Source organism: Phaethon lepturus, unplaced genomic scaffold, assembly GCF_000687285.1.
Source record: "Phaethon lepturus isolate BGI_N335 unplaced genomic scaffold, ASM68728v1 scaffold13745, whole genome shotgun sequence".
Classification (NCBI taxonomy): domain Eukaryota; kingdom Metazoa; phylum Chordata; class Aves; order Phaethontiformes; family Phaethontidae; genus Phaethon; species Phaethon lepturus.
The window spans coordinates 9,283-25,084 of record NW_010539941.1 but is presented as its reverse complement, the minus strand read 5'-3'; the positions used below and the strand labels follow the sequence as shown (position 1 = coordinate 25,084).

At 36.3% G+C, this 15,802-nt stretch overlaps 1 protein-coding gene across 1 annotated transcript in view; it reads right to left on the bottom strand.

Annotated features, from left to right (window-relative positions):
* PSMD14 (proteasome (prosome, macropain) 26S subunit, non-ATPase, 14) overlaps positions 1–15,802 on the bottom strand; it is a 43,197-nt gene that overhangs the window by 22,527 nt on the left and 4,868 nt on the right. Inside the window, exons 3-6 of the mRNA XM_010287297.1 lie at positions 3,388–3,459; positions 2,939–3,058; positions 1,767–1,837; positions 661–811 (exon numbers count right to left, since the gene is read on the bottom strand). Coding sequence (XP_010285599.1) covers positions 661–811; positions 1,767–1,837; positions 2,939–3,058; positions 3,388–3,459 — 414 coding nt within the window. The remainder of the gene's footprint in view (positions 1–660; positions 812–1,766; positions 1,838–2,938; positions 3,059–3,387; positions 3,460–15,802) is intronic.

The window sequence follows — 15,802 nt, the reverse complement described above, 5'->3', positions numbered from 1 at the left end:
TGGGGCTAGAAAGAAATAAAAAGAGAACTAAACAAGAACAAAAGAGATTTCAACAAAGGACAACTATAACCCAATATGCTTTGCAAGTTAATCTCTTTTCATAATCATTTAACATACTTAATCATTTATCTGCACACTTCTCAAAAACTCAAATGCTTGATACCAAGTCTTCTATAAAGTTTTATTGCCCAAAATATTTGGAATACAAATGATAATAAAAGCCATCATATGCAACACTATAAATCAATGTCGTCTTAGTTAGTATCTACATTAAGAGGCTGAACCTATTCCAACCTGTTCGTAACTGATCTTAGGTTTTGTGGCTAAAATGTTAATATCTGAAACAACATATACTTGGATTATTACTTGCAAACACATTCAGTGAGACCTGAATAGTAAAAAATTAAGGGAGGATTATGATTGGTTATGTGTACCAGCAATATCAAAGACTTCCAACCGGTTTAAGTACTACTGATGTAAGATGCAGAATAAACTAAAAAAGATCTTTTTGTTTACAATGAGAAATATTTTTTTATTTTTATTTTTTAATGCAGAATGGGCCTCCAAAAAAAAAAAATCCAGAACTTACACATATTTGCAGTGCTTCTATATTAAATCTTACCAAAGTACCTTAAAAAAGAAAAAGCAAGCCTACTATACCTTTCCTTTTACACTCTGAATGGGATCCACCACCACAGCAACAGCTCTTTCTGATAAGGCTTCAAAGCTCTGCTGAGTATTGATATCTACACCAGACAACCAACAGCCAAAGCCAGGGTGACTATGATACCAACCGACTACCATCTCAGGTCTGAAACAAAGAGGACATTGAGATTCTTAAAAATAGAAACACATAACACAAAAAGAAATAGTAATGTATCAGGGCATAAATTAGGATGAGCTGTGAAAAAAACACCATTAGAAATATTTAAATTACTCACCATAGTATGGTGAAAACACGGATTTGAATGAACGCGACAAGAGGGCTACGATTAGGGGATGCACATTAACAGTGGTAGATCATGCTTTCAGTTTTTCACCCTGTTACCACACCTTCCCTGAACCAGTTTCTACCCTTTCAGCACTTGAGTAAATATCTACTCTTTAACTCCTTGGCGTCGAGGGTTGAATTTTCACGGCAGAAAGTCCATTTCAGACATGGACAAGGGGAATCAACAGTGGGAAAGGATTAAATATCAATTAAACCAGCAGTAGAACTAGGAACTCAGTCAAAAAGCAATTTGCACTGTTCTGTTCAGCTGCTGAGCCTTTTGCTAACACTAATTTTGAAGTTTTTCCCACAGTAAAAGAATTTGAGCAAGCAGACGACAACTGTTGAGAGGTAAGAGTGAAATAAAAATTTGTTTAAATACTAGGATCTTTTACAAAATTGTTTTCCCTTTCTTCTCATTAAAATTGCTCATAAATAAGCTAAAACTTTGTCGTTTTTTATCTTAATTAATTTAAAAAAAAAAATCTATCTTAAGCAGGTACTGTCTAGGAACTGCCTATACGAAACTGAGCAGCATTCTAATCTTTCTGTGCAATAATCAAAGTCGAAGGTTTAACATGACTGACAATCTCCTGACAATCATGAGGTGGACTGAATTACATTCTATGCTACCCACCAGATTTCTGCGCCAATTATTTCTTTTTAAACATTATTAATAGCCCCTAGATTACTAGTTTTGCAGAAAGCCAGCTGTTTCTTCTAAACAACATGCAGGGACTACTTGTTACCATCAGTGCTCTTCAGGGTGACTTACCTTCCTGTCTGTTTCAGCATATCCAGCATTTTTGCTTGAAATACAGGATCCACTGCTTCCACACTGACACCCTGATGCAGAAGACAAGGCAAAAATCATAGCACTTGTACATAAAGCAACGTTTTTTAACTTGTTACTTTCCACAAATGAAAATTTAAACACCACTTATAGGCATCAGTTTAAAAGGGCAACCCAACTACTTTAGAACTACTTGACAGAACACCCTTAAATGGAAAATACGATTTTTATAAATGTATTTCAATGTGATTTTTAAAATGCTGAAAGAGGTTTTGAATTGCTATTTAAGTCATCTCTACTATGAGTAAACACGATTAAGTAGGCACAGGAATTCCCCTTTTCCTCCCCTTTTTGTTCTGCAAACTCTGGCCTGTTGTTTCTAACAAGTTCCACTCTACAGGTTTTATTCAAGCTAAATATCACATACTGGCTTTTTGCAGATTCTACTTATATTATGACCACGACACACATGCATAGAATAAACCCGGGACAAAAGAATTCAAAAATTTAATTGATGTGCAGCTCTGAGTTACAAAGGGATCTGTGCTTCTTGTAAGAACAATATTGCATTCAAGTTACACAAAAAAGCATCATAAATTCCAACTATACCCATTGGCTCATCATCTCTTTTAAATACCTCTTCATAACATGAATATTCTTACTCAAAATTAATACACATCATTTTTTTCACATCAAAAAAGTATCATTTAAGAGATATGCCACTAACATCTGTCCACGAGTGCAAGTTTGAAGCGCATCTATAGCACCACCACAATTAAGGGCATGATACACTTCTAATCAAACCTTTTACATGTTTAATCCTTCCCCTGGCTCACAGTGTATGAGTTCTTACAGTTATCAGTTTATCAATCTTATAAGTGATGTTATACCAATATATTTATACATACATATAAACATCTCCATATACTGATATACACACTTACATATTAGTCTTTGCTCAAAAAAACTAATGTTTTATCTAATTTTTTTTTCTGCAGCACTTATAATCCAAACATGGCTAACGGATTTATCTAGTGGGTTATACCTTAAGATGGCATAAATGAGGCAAAGCAGGAAAAGCTTTTATAAAATATATACCATAAGGAAAAAAAAAAGCAAACAAAATTATCAAGGTCTAGTTGCAAAGAACTCACCGTTCCCGACTGTGGCATTGCAAAAACATCAATCACTCTCACAGTGTAATCATCAACAAATTCCCCAAGCATCAGACCCATAACTTCCATAGGGACACCCGCACGACCATGCTTCAACATCTGGAATTAAGATCAAATGACAGCGTATGTTTAACAGAAGGTTCAAGTTTGACTTGGGATAGTTCTTTCAGCCTTTTTGATCTATAGATAATTTGCAACTTGTAGCACTTTTGGGAACTGTAAGGAACTATAAAATAGTAGAAGTGAAGCCAACAAAAGAGAAATAATTAAAATAAGTTTCTTAGTCCGAGTATTCCAAACAGTATTAGATTTGTTTTAAAAATTAGTCTGACCAGCACCTAGGGAGCACAAGTCCATAAACTTTGGATAGGTGCCAGGTGCTCTATCTCCAGCACTATACACAGGTGCAGTACACACAGAACACTTACTTTCAGCAGTGCAAGGGAAGAGATATAAACCTGTTCCGCTGTATCAACCGCAGGAGCATCTGTTGGTGGCCCCTGTGAAAAGAATAAATAACTATTTTCTCCACCATTGTTATCCTGCAGTTTCTAAACATTTTCTTTTGTTTTCTGTATTGCAAAACTTACCAAAAAATGCATCTAAAATTGTGACTTTGCACATTGGTTGCAGTTTTTACAAACAAAACTAAAACAAACAAAAACAGCACAGCCAAACACTTCTTTACAGCACCTTCCTCCGCTAACCTATTTTGTAATACAAGTCACATAGCCATCATCCCCTGTCTCCCACCACCCCAAAACAATACTGGGCTAAAGAGCGATCAGTAGAATCAGTCAAACGAAAAACTGGCAAGTATTGCACTGGCTACAGACCTGTTACGAGACATACAGGCTAAGAGTCAGCTAAGTTTCCATTAGTCAGCCTTGCTGCAATGCTAACCTTCATCAGCTGTAAAATATGGCCAGTTCTCCAATTAACTATGTGTTTCTTACAGTGGTGTGAATGTAAATGCTGCTGGGCTAGCATGATTAACTGGCACCAACACAAACAGCAATTTCCCTTTGCTTCATCAGCTTTCAGCTAAAGAGGACTTGCAGATAAAGGCTATGGGAGTACTTTGCAGATACACCGGTACAGTGAGAGAAAAAACGGACCTCCGATCCCTAGGCGGAAAAGCTGTGAACAAAATACTTTGCTCTTTGCCTTATGAGTAGTTATTCAAAAATTAGCACAACTGTCCCAGGTGTGAATGATTGGTTGAAACAGGTTCTGTGTACTGTTGAAAATGAAAAACACAGGAGGCAGCACTTTAAATGTCCCTTTCTCGAGGAGCAAGAGACATATTGCTCTTCTATACAGAATACCGTATCAGTGTACCTCATTATAGCCAATTAACATTCATTACTTTATTACCCACTTGTGTACAACAGATTTCCACTGGAAACAAAAGGTTACTTCTGCACTAAGGAATGTAAACTTAGAAGGGCAACAAAGCAACTATGGAGTACAGTAAAAGAGATACTCCACATTAAACTAAAAGAGAAAAATGGTGCCTTTTACAGAAACATTTTAGAGATTTACAACTTTGATTCCACAGTTACAAGCAAAATTGGGCAAAACATTTTTTTTTTTAGTAAATTCTTGATTTTTCACTTAAAGTGGAAGAATTCAGTACAACATGCGCCCACATGACATCAAACAGAAGACATAGCGATCAACCAGCCATCACCTGCTGAAGATAAATCCAGGAACTTAAGTAATCAGCATATTAAATTTATATAGCAATTGTCCTTTCTGCACACTTACACTTTTATAAACACAAAAAAGACATCCTCTAGTCTTCAGAACATTTGAAAGACAGTAAGAAAATTCAGGTGGTGGGGTTTTTTGTCCCCCAATGTCAATGAATACCTTCTCTATTAGCTCCAGATCCAACCTTTAGATTTTTGGATCCAATCTTTAGATTTTGAAACTCATAGATGCACGGATCTGTGTTAGCCACAACTGCTTCCTAACACCTTCAAACCTTTGTTTCCAACTTTGATACTGCTGACCATCATCTCTTGATATTTGCTCTCCCTCACTTCTTACCACTCATTGCTAATTCTTCTGCCAATTTGGCCTTTCCATCAGCAATCTTCCATCAGGTGTAACTTTTCACCTTCTATACTATCCTCACCAAAGGTCCATTTTTAGTCAATTCCACCTCTTCATCAAGTATTATCCCTGACTATCCATAGCCCAACAGTGAGATGCTCCAGTGAAGAAGTGTTCCTCTATGGAACGCTTAAATGACGAAAAACAGAGCAGTTCTTCAAAACATTTCACAGAATCAGATGCACAGGGCACCTGAGCCATTTATTCCAGATAAACTACCACTAAATTGTTTGACTGGCAAAACTTCAAATGCCCCATCATTTTCTGATACTGTTACACATTTTTTTTCCTCCATAAATATGTAAGTTTACTTTCTGAACTGTACCTTTCCTGCTTTAAGTCTATTGTAAGTGATCTTCTTTTCACTTAGAAGTCTTAATACTCTGGAAAGCACAAAGACTCATATTTTCACTTAATCACTGCTAAGAATAAAGTACAGATGAGTTGGGTTTTAATTAAAAAAACTTATAGTTTGATAACAATTCCTTCCTTCATACATAAAACTCTTCCAATTTTCTCACGGTTCTAGACCAGACAGAGTCTGAAGTGAGGGTAAAAGTACAACCAGAGTAACCTTCTGCTTTAGGAAGAACCATAACATCCATGCTGTGATCACCATACATATTTTACATTTGTCCCAGATATTGTTTAACACTTCACAATAAGCAACCATCCCATTACATTATTCAGTATTTTTTAAAATAAAGAATAGCATAAAAAAATCTCCCACAAACTAGCATAAGTAGTTCTATGACTTCTGGAAGGCTAATGTTGATGTTTGATTGAGACAAGCTTCTCAAAAATCAGGAGCTTGAACTGAAGGTTTTTTTCCACAGACTATGGCTCTTGAATAAGCTCTCCTATATGGAATCTCTAACATCAGTTAAGATGGCAGATCACACCAACACGCTTCCTGCAGCTGCGGCATTAATCAGGTCTCTGTCTCCTATATAGACACCTGTGTTCACAACTTGTAAGTGTTTAATTATTCTTCATAACTTTTCCCACTTTAAAATCTATTTAAAATCAGTCAGTAGATTCACCACTTATAAGGAGGAGACAAACATTATTACATTTTGTTTCTGTAACAAGGCAACTAAATTACCTTTATTCAAGCAAAGGTAGGAACTAAAGCAGGTGTTACCCTGCTGTATTCATTCCTAATCTTTCTTTTATTATTTCTATACTCCTTGGAGCTCAGATGCTTCTTCACCTTGGTGATGGTCCAGAAGAAGGGATATTTAATATTTCTCAATCCTTTAAGCATTCTATAATATCAAGTAGTTTCCATTTTCAAAACTTACATTAAAAGTTCTTCTGCCAGCACCCGTAGCCAACAGTTCATTTTCAGCATAGGAAATGTTGCTAATTCATAAAGGAATGCTTTACTGTGTAAATCAACTTGCACAGCATATTTTGTCTTTTTTTTTTTTAAACCACAGTATTCACTGTCAATGACTTGGCACACTAAATCTGAGTTTAAATGTATTTAAAAATGACTACACTAAGTGTTAGGAGCTATTAACTGTAAACTTCACTGTTTTGCTTTAAGCACACGCCCGAGACAGTAAAAATATTAGGTTCCACTCTTATCACGTAGTTCAACAATTTACCTGAACTCTTAAAAATGAGATAATGGTAGTATACAATGCAAATATAATGTAGGTTTATTAATTCTCAGTCTTATAAAATACAGCACATACTAAGTATTTCCTTGGTCACAAATGCTTCTTTTGTGAAGACCTCACTATCTCCTTTCAGTCTGCTCTGTTCTCCTTACAGATTATAATTACTAGCTAAATGATGAGAAAAGGAAGTAACTCATTGCACTGTACCAATTATGTGTATTAATGTTCATGTTAATATTCCTTCCTTTGTTTTGAATCTAGATTAGAATGAACTGCTCAAAAGAGTTCTGAAATGATTCTGATGTAGCAATTCAGGAATTTTGAGGAGGAAAGGATCCGTATGTCAAAACCTGCCCAGAGGCTACCTTCGCAACAAATTTAGTTTCATATTATTTTTCTACCAAAGATCAATTGGCACATAAAATACTACAGGCACACACTTGTCTTTCTACAGAAAACTATAAGCCCAAAGTTCAAATTCTTAACCTAAAAACTTTAAGATTTAACGGATAAAACCAACAGAATAGATCTTGGTTCTTCCAAGTAGGGTACTTGGCTTTAGATGACGTCATTTGGAAAAAAAAAATAGAAAAACCAGCACAAAACAGGCATTTGGAAACTGGAAACAATTTAGTTTCATCTCTGACTGCTTCCTTTTCCTAAATGGCTCACGATCCAACACAGCCTTGGAGTGACAGCTGCAGCTTCTACGTGCTAGTTACATAGTACGAGGGAACCAGCCACAGGTTACATGTTTTGAGACTTCTTTGGCCTGTTCCTGCTAGTTTTCCACAGAAGTTTATGCATTTCTTTCATGAAGCAAAGAGAAAGAAAGACTTTATTAGCTAATCTCTACATGGAGGCAAGGTATTTTACACTGACCCTCCACAGCATGTGCTATTATCACTGTTCATAAACTTCACTGCCTGCCAACTTTAACAAAGGAGCACCATCCAGGGTACTAAATTAAATTAACTGATGTCAGAAAACCAAAAAAGAAAGCATTTGTATCTGCAATGCAAAAGATACACTGGTATTTTTGGTTGCATTATGGTATTCAAAGGTGGTCAGACAGTTGTCCTGCTGCATAGTTTTGTAAGACTGCCCATCTCGCTGCAGAACAGCGAATACTGCCTTCATCCTGCCTGCCCACAGCTTTATCAGATAATTTCTTGGGGAGCTGGAGACAAATGGGATTTTGAAACTGCAAGGAACATTGAACATTTTTTCTCAAGCATTCCTGTATAAGCTGGACGCAGTAATTATTAAAACTCAAAAACTGTTCTAAAAACACACCATTATTGTGCTACTTACTGAAAATGGAAGTTTCTTCCGAATCAACTACACATGCTGTCAGTCAGTGAAGTGAGACACCTGATGGCCAGCCATCTCTTAAAACCTAACCAAACTCTGATTTTGTTTTGGTTTAGAATGGCTGAATCCCAATTTCAATAACAACTGATAAAATTAAGTTACCACTACTAAAATACATTTTATTTTTGCTTAATTTTTTCAGTAAGACCTGTAATGGGGGAAGAAAAAAAAAATCACATTCTAGTTATAAACGAGATTACACTGTAATATTAAATTATGCATGATACTATTTTTGTTTCAAACAGTTAGAGAGATGATCCAATATAAAAAGCAGCCCTTTACTTGGGCAGCCCTTGTTGACTAAGTGTTAAAGGCATTTGCCATTCTAACAGGATAAAAACTAACGCTGCGAAGTGTTAGCTACTCAGGCCTTTTAGCAAATTTGTTAACACTTTTAGGTATATTACTCCACCTTTCTCTTAGTGTGAACTGGTATCAATTATTTAGCCAATTTTATTATGTTATTAAAATACTTGCTGATTAAATGTGAACTAAAGCGTCATTTTCGAGCACTGCTCTTTATTTGTAATATTTTACATTTACTCAAATAAGTATAGAAAGTGGACTCAGTTAATTACATGAGCAGCTGAGAAATATTCCACAAATGGAGATACCTTCTATTGTTTAAATGGATCTTAAATATTGCCCTGGTGTCACGCTAATAGCGCAAAAGATGATTTTGAAATACATCATAGCTGTTTCAAAGAAACTCAGTTTTGCAAGGGCAACTGTAATAAAGAAATGTAGTGAACTAAAGTGTTATAGAGGAAATCTCAGCTTTATTGCACCAAACAACATATTTCTGTTTAAAATATAACTGCTACAATCATTACTACTTTTTTTTTTGCAATTGGAACAATTTAAACATGAACATAGGACACAAGCAAACGCTGACCACTATAGTGTTTATTTCTTTCCCAGTAAGGTAAAAAAGAATCTTTTAATAGTTTAATTTTGTGAGTATTAAACAACTAGCGTGAAAAACAAGCTGCATGTAAACTATTTCTACTGCCTCTGCTTCAATGACTAGCTGAGGCAACCTGTTATAGGAGGTGTTAATTGGCAATAGGAGTACAAGTCAGAAGCATGTTCCCCATCGTCCTAACCCAGCAAGGCTAGGTCATTAAAGTGGAAATGAATTCTTTCATGCCGACTTAACCCTTTCAGTACATATTTTCAGCTGTTATATCTAAAGACAATGGAGAAAGATTAACAAAAAAAGCAAGACTGAAAAAACTTGCATTACTTTTGAATTTTAAAAAGTATTTACCCATTCACCTTTTTCTTCCCTTTCCTTCTCTACCTCCTCCAAAACAATCGTTTCAGGTAATCACAACATTTATTATGTAGCAGGGCGGGGGAAGGCAAGTGGGGTATAAATGCAATGACAACCACTGTAAAATAATAATTTATCATATTAAAGGATGTGTGGAAAGATCAGGCACTTAAAGTGAGCTTAAAACCACCGTTCTGTGGAGGTAAATCCAGTGGTGGGCGTACAGCTTGGTATGAGGGGGGAAAAAAAATTTACAGAATAATACCCGCAGAGAGGACACAAATTCAAGTAAGAGTGCAGAAGAGGCAGAGGTATTAGTAATAATAAAAAGAACTTAAAAGTTCAGAGTACCACTGCTCTTCTCTACTCACTCTTTGTCTGTAAGCAATATAACCTGATGATATACTACTGACATAAAGAATAAAAGATTTTAGATCAGCGTGTGCTTTTTACACATTGATAAGCCTAAAAGTCTAAATAAAATTGTGACTGGGGAGCAATTTTTCCTGTACTGAGACAATACACTCACAGAAAATATCAACTCGTATTCCATCAGTGGAAGTGGCAAAGGGAGTAAGCCATATTCCCTGATCTCAATGGTTCTAGCAACACCGTCATGACAAGCACCAGAAGCTACGTATTGCATTTTCCAAGTACAGAAAGTTAACATGATCTGTCATGACAGAGAAAATTAACCGGTTCATAAAAAATGATAGTTCATAAAAAGGGAAAAATATATTACTTTGCACTGAGAATCACACACTAATTAGTAGCAATTTGAAATTTTATTGTTGTTTTCAAGCTAGTACACACACAATTTTTCAGTTAGTTCCACATCAACAGGATTATATTTTGAAGCTAGCATTATGTCTAAACAGTTTGTATGTTTAGGCCCATTTTTATACCAATTATAATCAAGCATACATAACAGACCACAAAATACCATAAGTCTCAACAAACAGCCTAGATTTCTGAAAGGATCACATTGTCTTGTTACACCATATGTCAGATGAAATAAAAATTGTAGTAATATGTTTAGTCTCATAGACTCCAAAATGGACTAGGGATACTAGGAAAATATTATGGCATCAATTGCTACTTTAAATTAAAAATATCTGGGGAAAAAAACCACCTTAACAGGCTAGATAAAAAAACTGCCTCAGTATGTTTTACAAAATCCTGTCTCCTAAATGAAGTTTATCCAGGTTCACATTTACAACAGAACTCCACAAACTGCAATATAGACAGACTTGAAATATATAACATTTCCCATGTCCCCTCCTCTTCAAAAGCTGAAAATACAGAACACAGAACTTCGTATAGCTTTGAGCAGTTGGTTCAATGGGTTGTTATCACCAGTTTGCAAACATCTCTTCAGAGCAGAGCCAAAACTTTACTACTTACCTTTTCTGTTTGTTTGAGGGTTTTGTTTCTCTCTCTCTTTTTTTTTTTTTACATTAAGCACAAATTCAAACAAAAATAATCTCTAGCTCATTGGGACACTCCACAGAGAGCCTGGCCAGCATTTTAGTTAAAGAAAGAAAAAAGAACGGAAGCCGAAGTTTGGCTTATGTTTCTATCCTATCCATCTATCAGTAATCTCTCTTGCACTAACAGTTTCACAGAAGAGGTACAGTAAACCACCAACGTGGGCACACACAGGATTTCCCATATACCTGTAGAATGTCATGTGTTTTGCTCATCTAATTGCCCAGAATTGTAAAAGACCTTTTAAAATTTTGACAAAAAACATCACTCCTGTTTTCCAATACTCGCATTGAAAACATCCTTGAAGACTCAGGCTTAAAGCTTACTAAGAAAAAAACCTGTATTTACCAGAATTTGGCATCAAATTATGCTAGTTGAATTTATTTTGAGGTCAGATATGGTTAATTTTACAACAATGTACTTTACAGAAAGTCATTCAACTTAGTGTAGTGTAATTTTTATTAGAAAAAATACCTATTACCCAATATGAACATATATTCATTATATAAAGTTATTTACCTATAACACCTTGATGCAATTTGCAGCAGTCAGACTTTCTGCAGTGCTCCCGACAACTGCTGCATGAAATGGCCACTTAAGTGTAATCTTCCCTGGTTCTAGTGTTTCCTCTCTCTTTACTCCATACAATCTACAAATTCATTGAGACACACAAAAAAGCAAGGAAAGGTATGCTGCATCACTGCAGTTAATATTCCTTATTGTCAAGCATAAGGACAATTTGGACCAGACGACCTTTGAAGGTCCCTTCCAAAACCAATTCTAAAACAATGCTATGGTTAGCGAAAAGCCGTAAGATCAGGGACAAAAGACAAATCCTCAGTGATGTTGTATATGTTTTTGAAAAAAACTACTATTTTTCACAACCTCAAGTCACGGGGAAAAAGAGAAAATCCAGAAAATACAAAGGTCAGTTTCACTCCAGAATAAAACCAGGACTAACTTCTTATCTACCCCTATCACCATTACCAAAGGTATTGAGATTCAGAAATGAGAGCCTGAAGGCAGAAAAAGAGTCAGCATTTGTAGATTTTGTGTGCCTCCAGAAGTCTTGCTCCAATGCCGATTTTTAATTATCTTATTCTAGACACAGTTCTACCAAGAAAGCAAGGTAGTCCTCAGCAGGTGCTGTCTGTGGTGACCCTACACTTTGTGCAGCAGAGCAGTGAAAAGGGATTTACTCAGTATGTAGAAGAATGCACTGGGTTCTACACACCTACAGGCTCTCTGTTGTGAGGACCTGGTTCTCTGAACCCAAGCAGATGAACTGGGAGACTCAGTGGCAATAGGTAGAAAGACTAGTTTTTTGCAACACTTTTTAAAAACAAAAGCCAAAAACACACCACTGTTAATAGAAGAAGAATACTTCAAACTTCCAGGAAAAACTGAAGGACTCTTCTACACTACAGGTAGAAAGCAGAAGCAACTTAATACTCAATAGCACAGGCTTTCAGATAGAAGAAACAATTTTTAAGAGAAACAAATTAAATCAGTCACTGTAAAAAGGCTGTTTCCTACTTAGAGGAAGGAACATTTTAAGTGAACAGGTGTAGTACAAAAGGCACAGAGATGTCTGCTCTTGTTTAGTCTTTTTTTCCTGTCCTTTCTCATTATGGCTATACTCATTCCTTGTCCAAGCTCCTTTGTCTCTTGTGGGGAAAGTTGGCTGGACTACCCTGACAATTAAGTTGAGGAGAGAGAAGCTAATTGCCTAATTGTTAGAAATAAGGAAGTTTAAGATCTGAGGCCAAGAGGCAGCAGCTAAAAATATTCTCCAGAGTTCACAGGAAAACAGTAGATCAGAGGAAACTGATAATGCTCAGGCAAAACCCACTAGCTTTGTTAGTTTTAGTTTTATGTTTGTTTATGATTAATATGTAAGGTACAACTGTAGTGCAGCTTATCACACTTTAAGGCAGCTTTTATAACATAAAGTACACACTGTGTTGTAAATACAACCACACAACTGTTCCTGAACTAATTCTAGCACATTTTTCCCTCCCTCTCCCATTAGCACTTTTAGATATAAATCATGTTATAATCACTCAATTGTGTTTCAAATTTAGGAAAACCATACCTTTAGCAATCCCCAACAACTTTCAAATAAGCCTATGCTACCCACGGAGCTGTCATCTCCACTGTAAGCAGACCCAGGTCACACCAGTACCCTAAATTTGACATGAAGCTTTCAGCTGCACAGCCCTGTGTTACACCAACCAGTGCAGTAAAATACTCATCCCAGTCAATGAAAGTAAACCAGCACAGTTTACTATACCTAAGGTGGTTTTCAAGAGACACATCAGCTTAATGAAGTAACTCAAGGAAACATGCATTTAATTGTTAATTGGGAATGATCTACACTGAGTCTGACCCTCCTTTGCCTGCCAGATCACTAACTCTTGTTCTGAAGCCCTGCAGAATACTGAGCCAGTAGTACTCTTCTCTAATAACCACCCTGGCTAGATCAGCAGATGAAACAGAACTTTAGATCAGTGGCAGGTCTCCCAAGTTCCCACGGTGCCATACATTTACTAAATCGGATCAGCATGTTCTAAAAAAACATGATATTATCAGGGAGAAAGGTTCCACAGCATCAAGCAGTGCAATGCTTGAAACCTCATAATCAAAGTGACAGTTTTCAAGTGCCATTTACAATGCCCTAATCTGGAAACATCCCAGCTAACCCATCTGATCAACTATTTCACAGATGGAAGCACTTGATGGCTAATTGGCAAGTCCATTATTCAAATAAAACAGCTATCTGCATTTCTATTTTCTATATTCCAAGTCAAGGTGTAAACACTCCTTATAAGAGACAGGTCACTTCTCTGTCTCTCCCTCCCTTCCCATTTGGATTTTTTCCCTTCCCCTCTGCCATCAAATATGTTACTTCAGAAATACAGAATCGGTTTTATTTTCCACTTACTGCACCAGAACAGTTGTCTGCACCAACAGAGCAATGTAAATTAACATTTTCAAAAATCGATCAAGTAAAGAAAAATTATTTCAACAGTATTTTTTAAAAAGTGTCATTTATTATTTCACTGCTTCCTAACACATCTGGATTCAGAAAAATAGACAGGATGTGTTAGCACGGACAAGAACTTGCGTATCTGAAAGTGTTGGGGAGAGAGAGCTCTGATAAAAATGTATTTAATTTGCTCACACTCTTAAGATGGCATCCAGTAGGGTTACCTAATAGAGGCATATGTGGAACTGATTTCACTAGCAAACAATAGTTCAGCGTACAAAATGAAGAGGAGTGTTGCTCTAAATTCCTGCCGGCTACATAAGTAGAATGCTTTTATGTACCCCACAAAGCCTGTTAACTTGTCTTGCGGCAAATGTACAATGCAAAGTGAAGTATGAAATCACTAGTGAAACTGTGGTAGGCAGTAATCCAGAGGGATGAACAAGGACAGACAGAAAAGAATGAATGAGGGAAGGGAAGATAATAACTAAAAAACCCAACATGACAAGGGACCGGAGGAAGAAGAGACCATACAAAAGAAGGAAAACAGGGCATTGCTAAAATCTGAACTCCCATGAACTACAGAAGGGAAATTAAAGCAGTAAGCATTTTGTTTGGGACATCACACCACTTTCAAACTTCAACCGCTCCCCCCATCTTTTTTAAAAAGCCTCAGCACTCATTCTTATTACGCATATATCATGTGAGCAGAAATTCAAATGCCTACAATACCAGGCATGTAAGACAAACAAATTCTGCATGAAGCAGTGTTGTAAAGAAGGTCTTATTTATGGTATACTATTCAAAACTAAACACAGGTACCTTCCCGTACAAAGACACAAATGTAATGACCAAGTTCACTGCCAGAAAACACTGTGGATTATTTATATGAAGCCAAAAGCTATCAGACTCTCTTCCTTCCTCTCTTGTCCACCTGCAGCCCCATGAAGACAGTCCTCTGTCTAAGACTAAGAGAGTAAATGGCTCAAAATTTCTAAGCCACAAGACACCGGAGGGAATGTTCATTGTTGAAATATCACTCTAAGATCACTTTCTTAAAGATTTGCTTATTAGCTGTATGAAGACAGGCTTACAGTTGATGGAATTTAGTACCAACCACCTCTGGACAATTCAACATTGAAGGCCAATCAGACACTCAATAGCATTCTGAAGGAGCAAGTAGAAAGAAGAGAGAAGAACCATGAAGTCACTGAAAGCAGTTTTCAAGTAGAATACAAGACACCAAAAGACTTGATAAGAAAGTTGTAAAAACATGAATCCAAAGAGCACTTGGGACAACACATTTGAGTTTGTAAATGAAGAAAAAAATCCAAATAAAAAACCCAAATGAGATAATAATCAGAAGAGGCGGTTTTACCAAGGGGAAAGAGCCGAGTAACTGCTGTTGAAGAAGTTAAGGCAAGTCAATGAGAAAGAATGCCTTAGCAGAGACCAAATAGAAACTGTGATGACCAAGCATTTGCTGTTACTTGAATATTAGTTACAGAGCAAATCAGACCGTTAGCAGACCTTATGTGATACAGTCCTCTTGCTAAGCAAACCCCTAGCTAGAATAAAAAAAAAAAAATCCCCTAATGGTGTTATAAAATTATTTTGAAAATGCTTCTCTTTCTACGAGACTATACAGATGATTCTTATATTAGCAAGAATGACTCAATGGATGTTTTTACTATGTCCAACCTTAAAAGCAAAACCTCCAAAGACAGAGCAACTGTGACACGGCAATAAGAAAAACAAAAAGCTTTGTACAGTTGTTTAAAACACTCTAGTGCAAACAAATGGTAATAACTTCATTTACTTTCTAGCAGGACAAAGTATGTCCAGAAATGCCCACTTCTCTCTTCCACCTCAAAGCCATCTGTTTCACTCTGGATTATCTCTTGATCTGTATTATCAATCAATCAATATTCAAAACGGAAGTGTTTTTAGGGACATAAAATTATTCT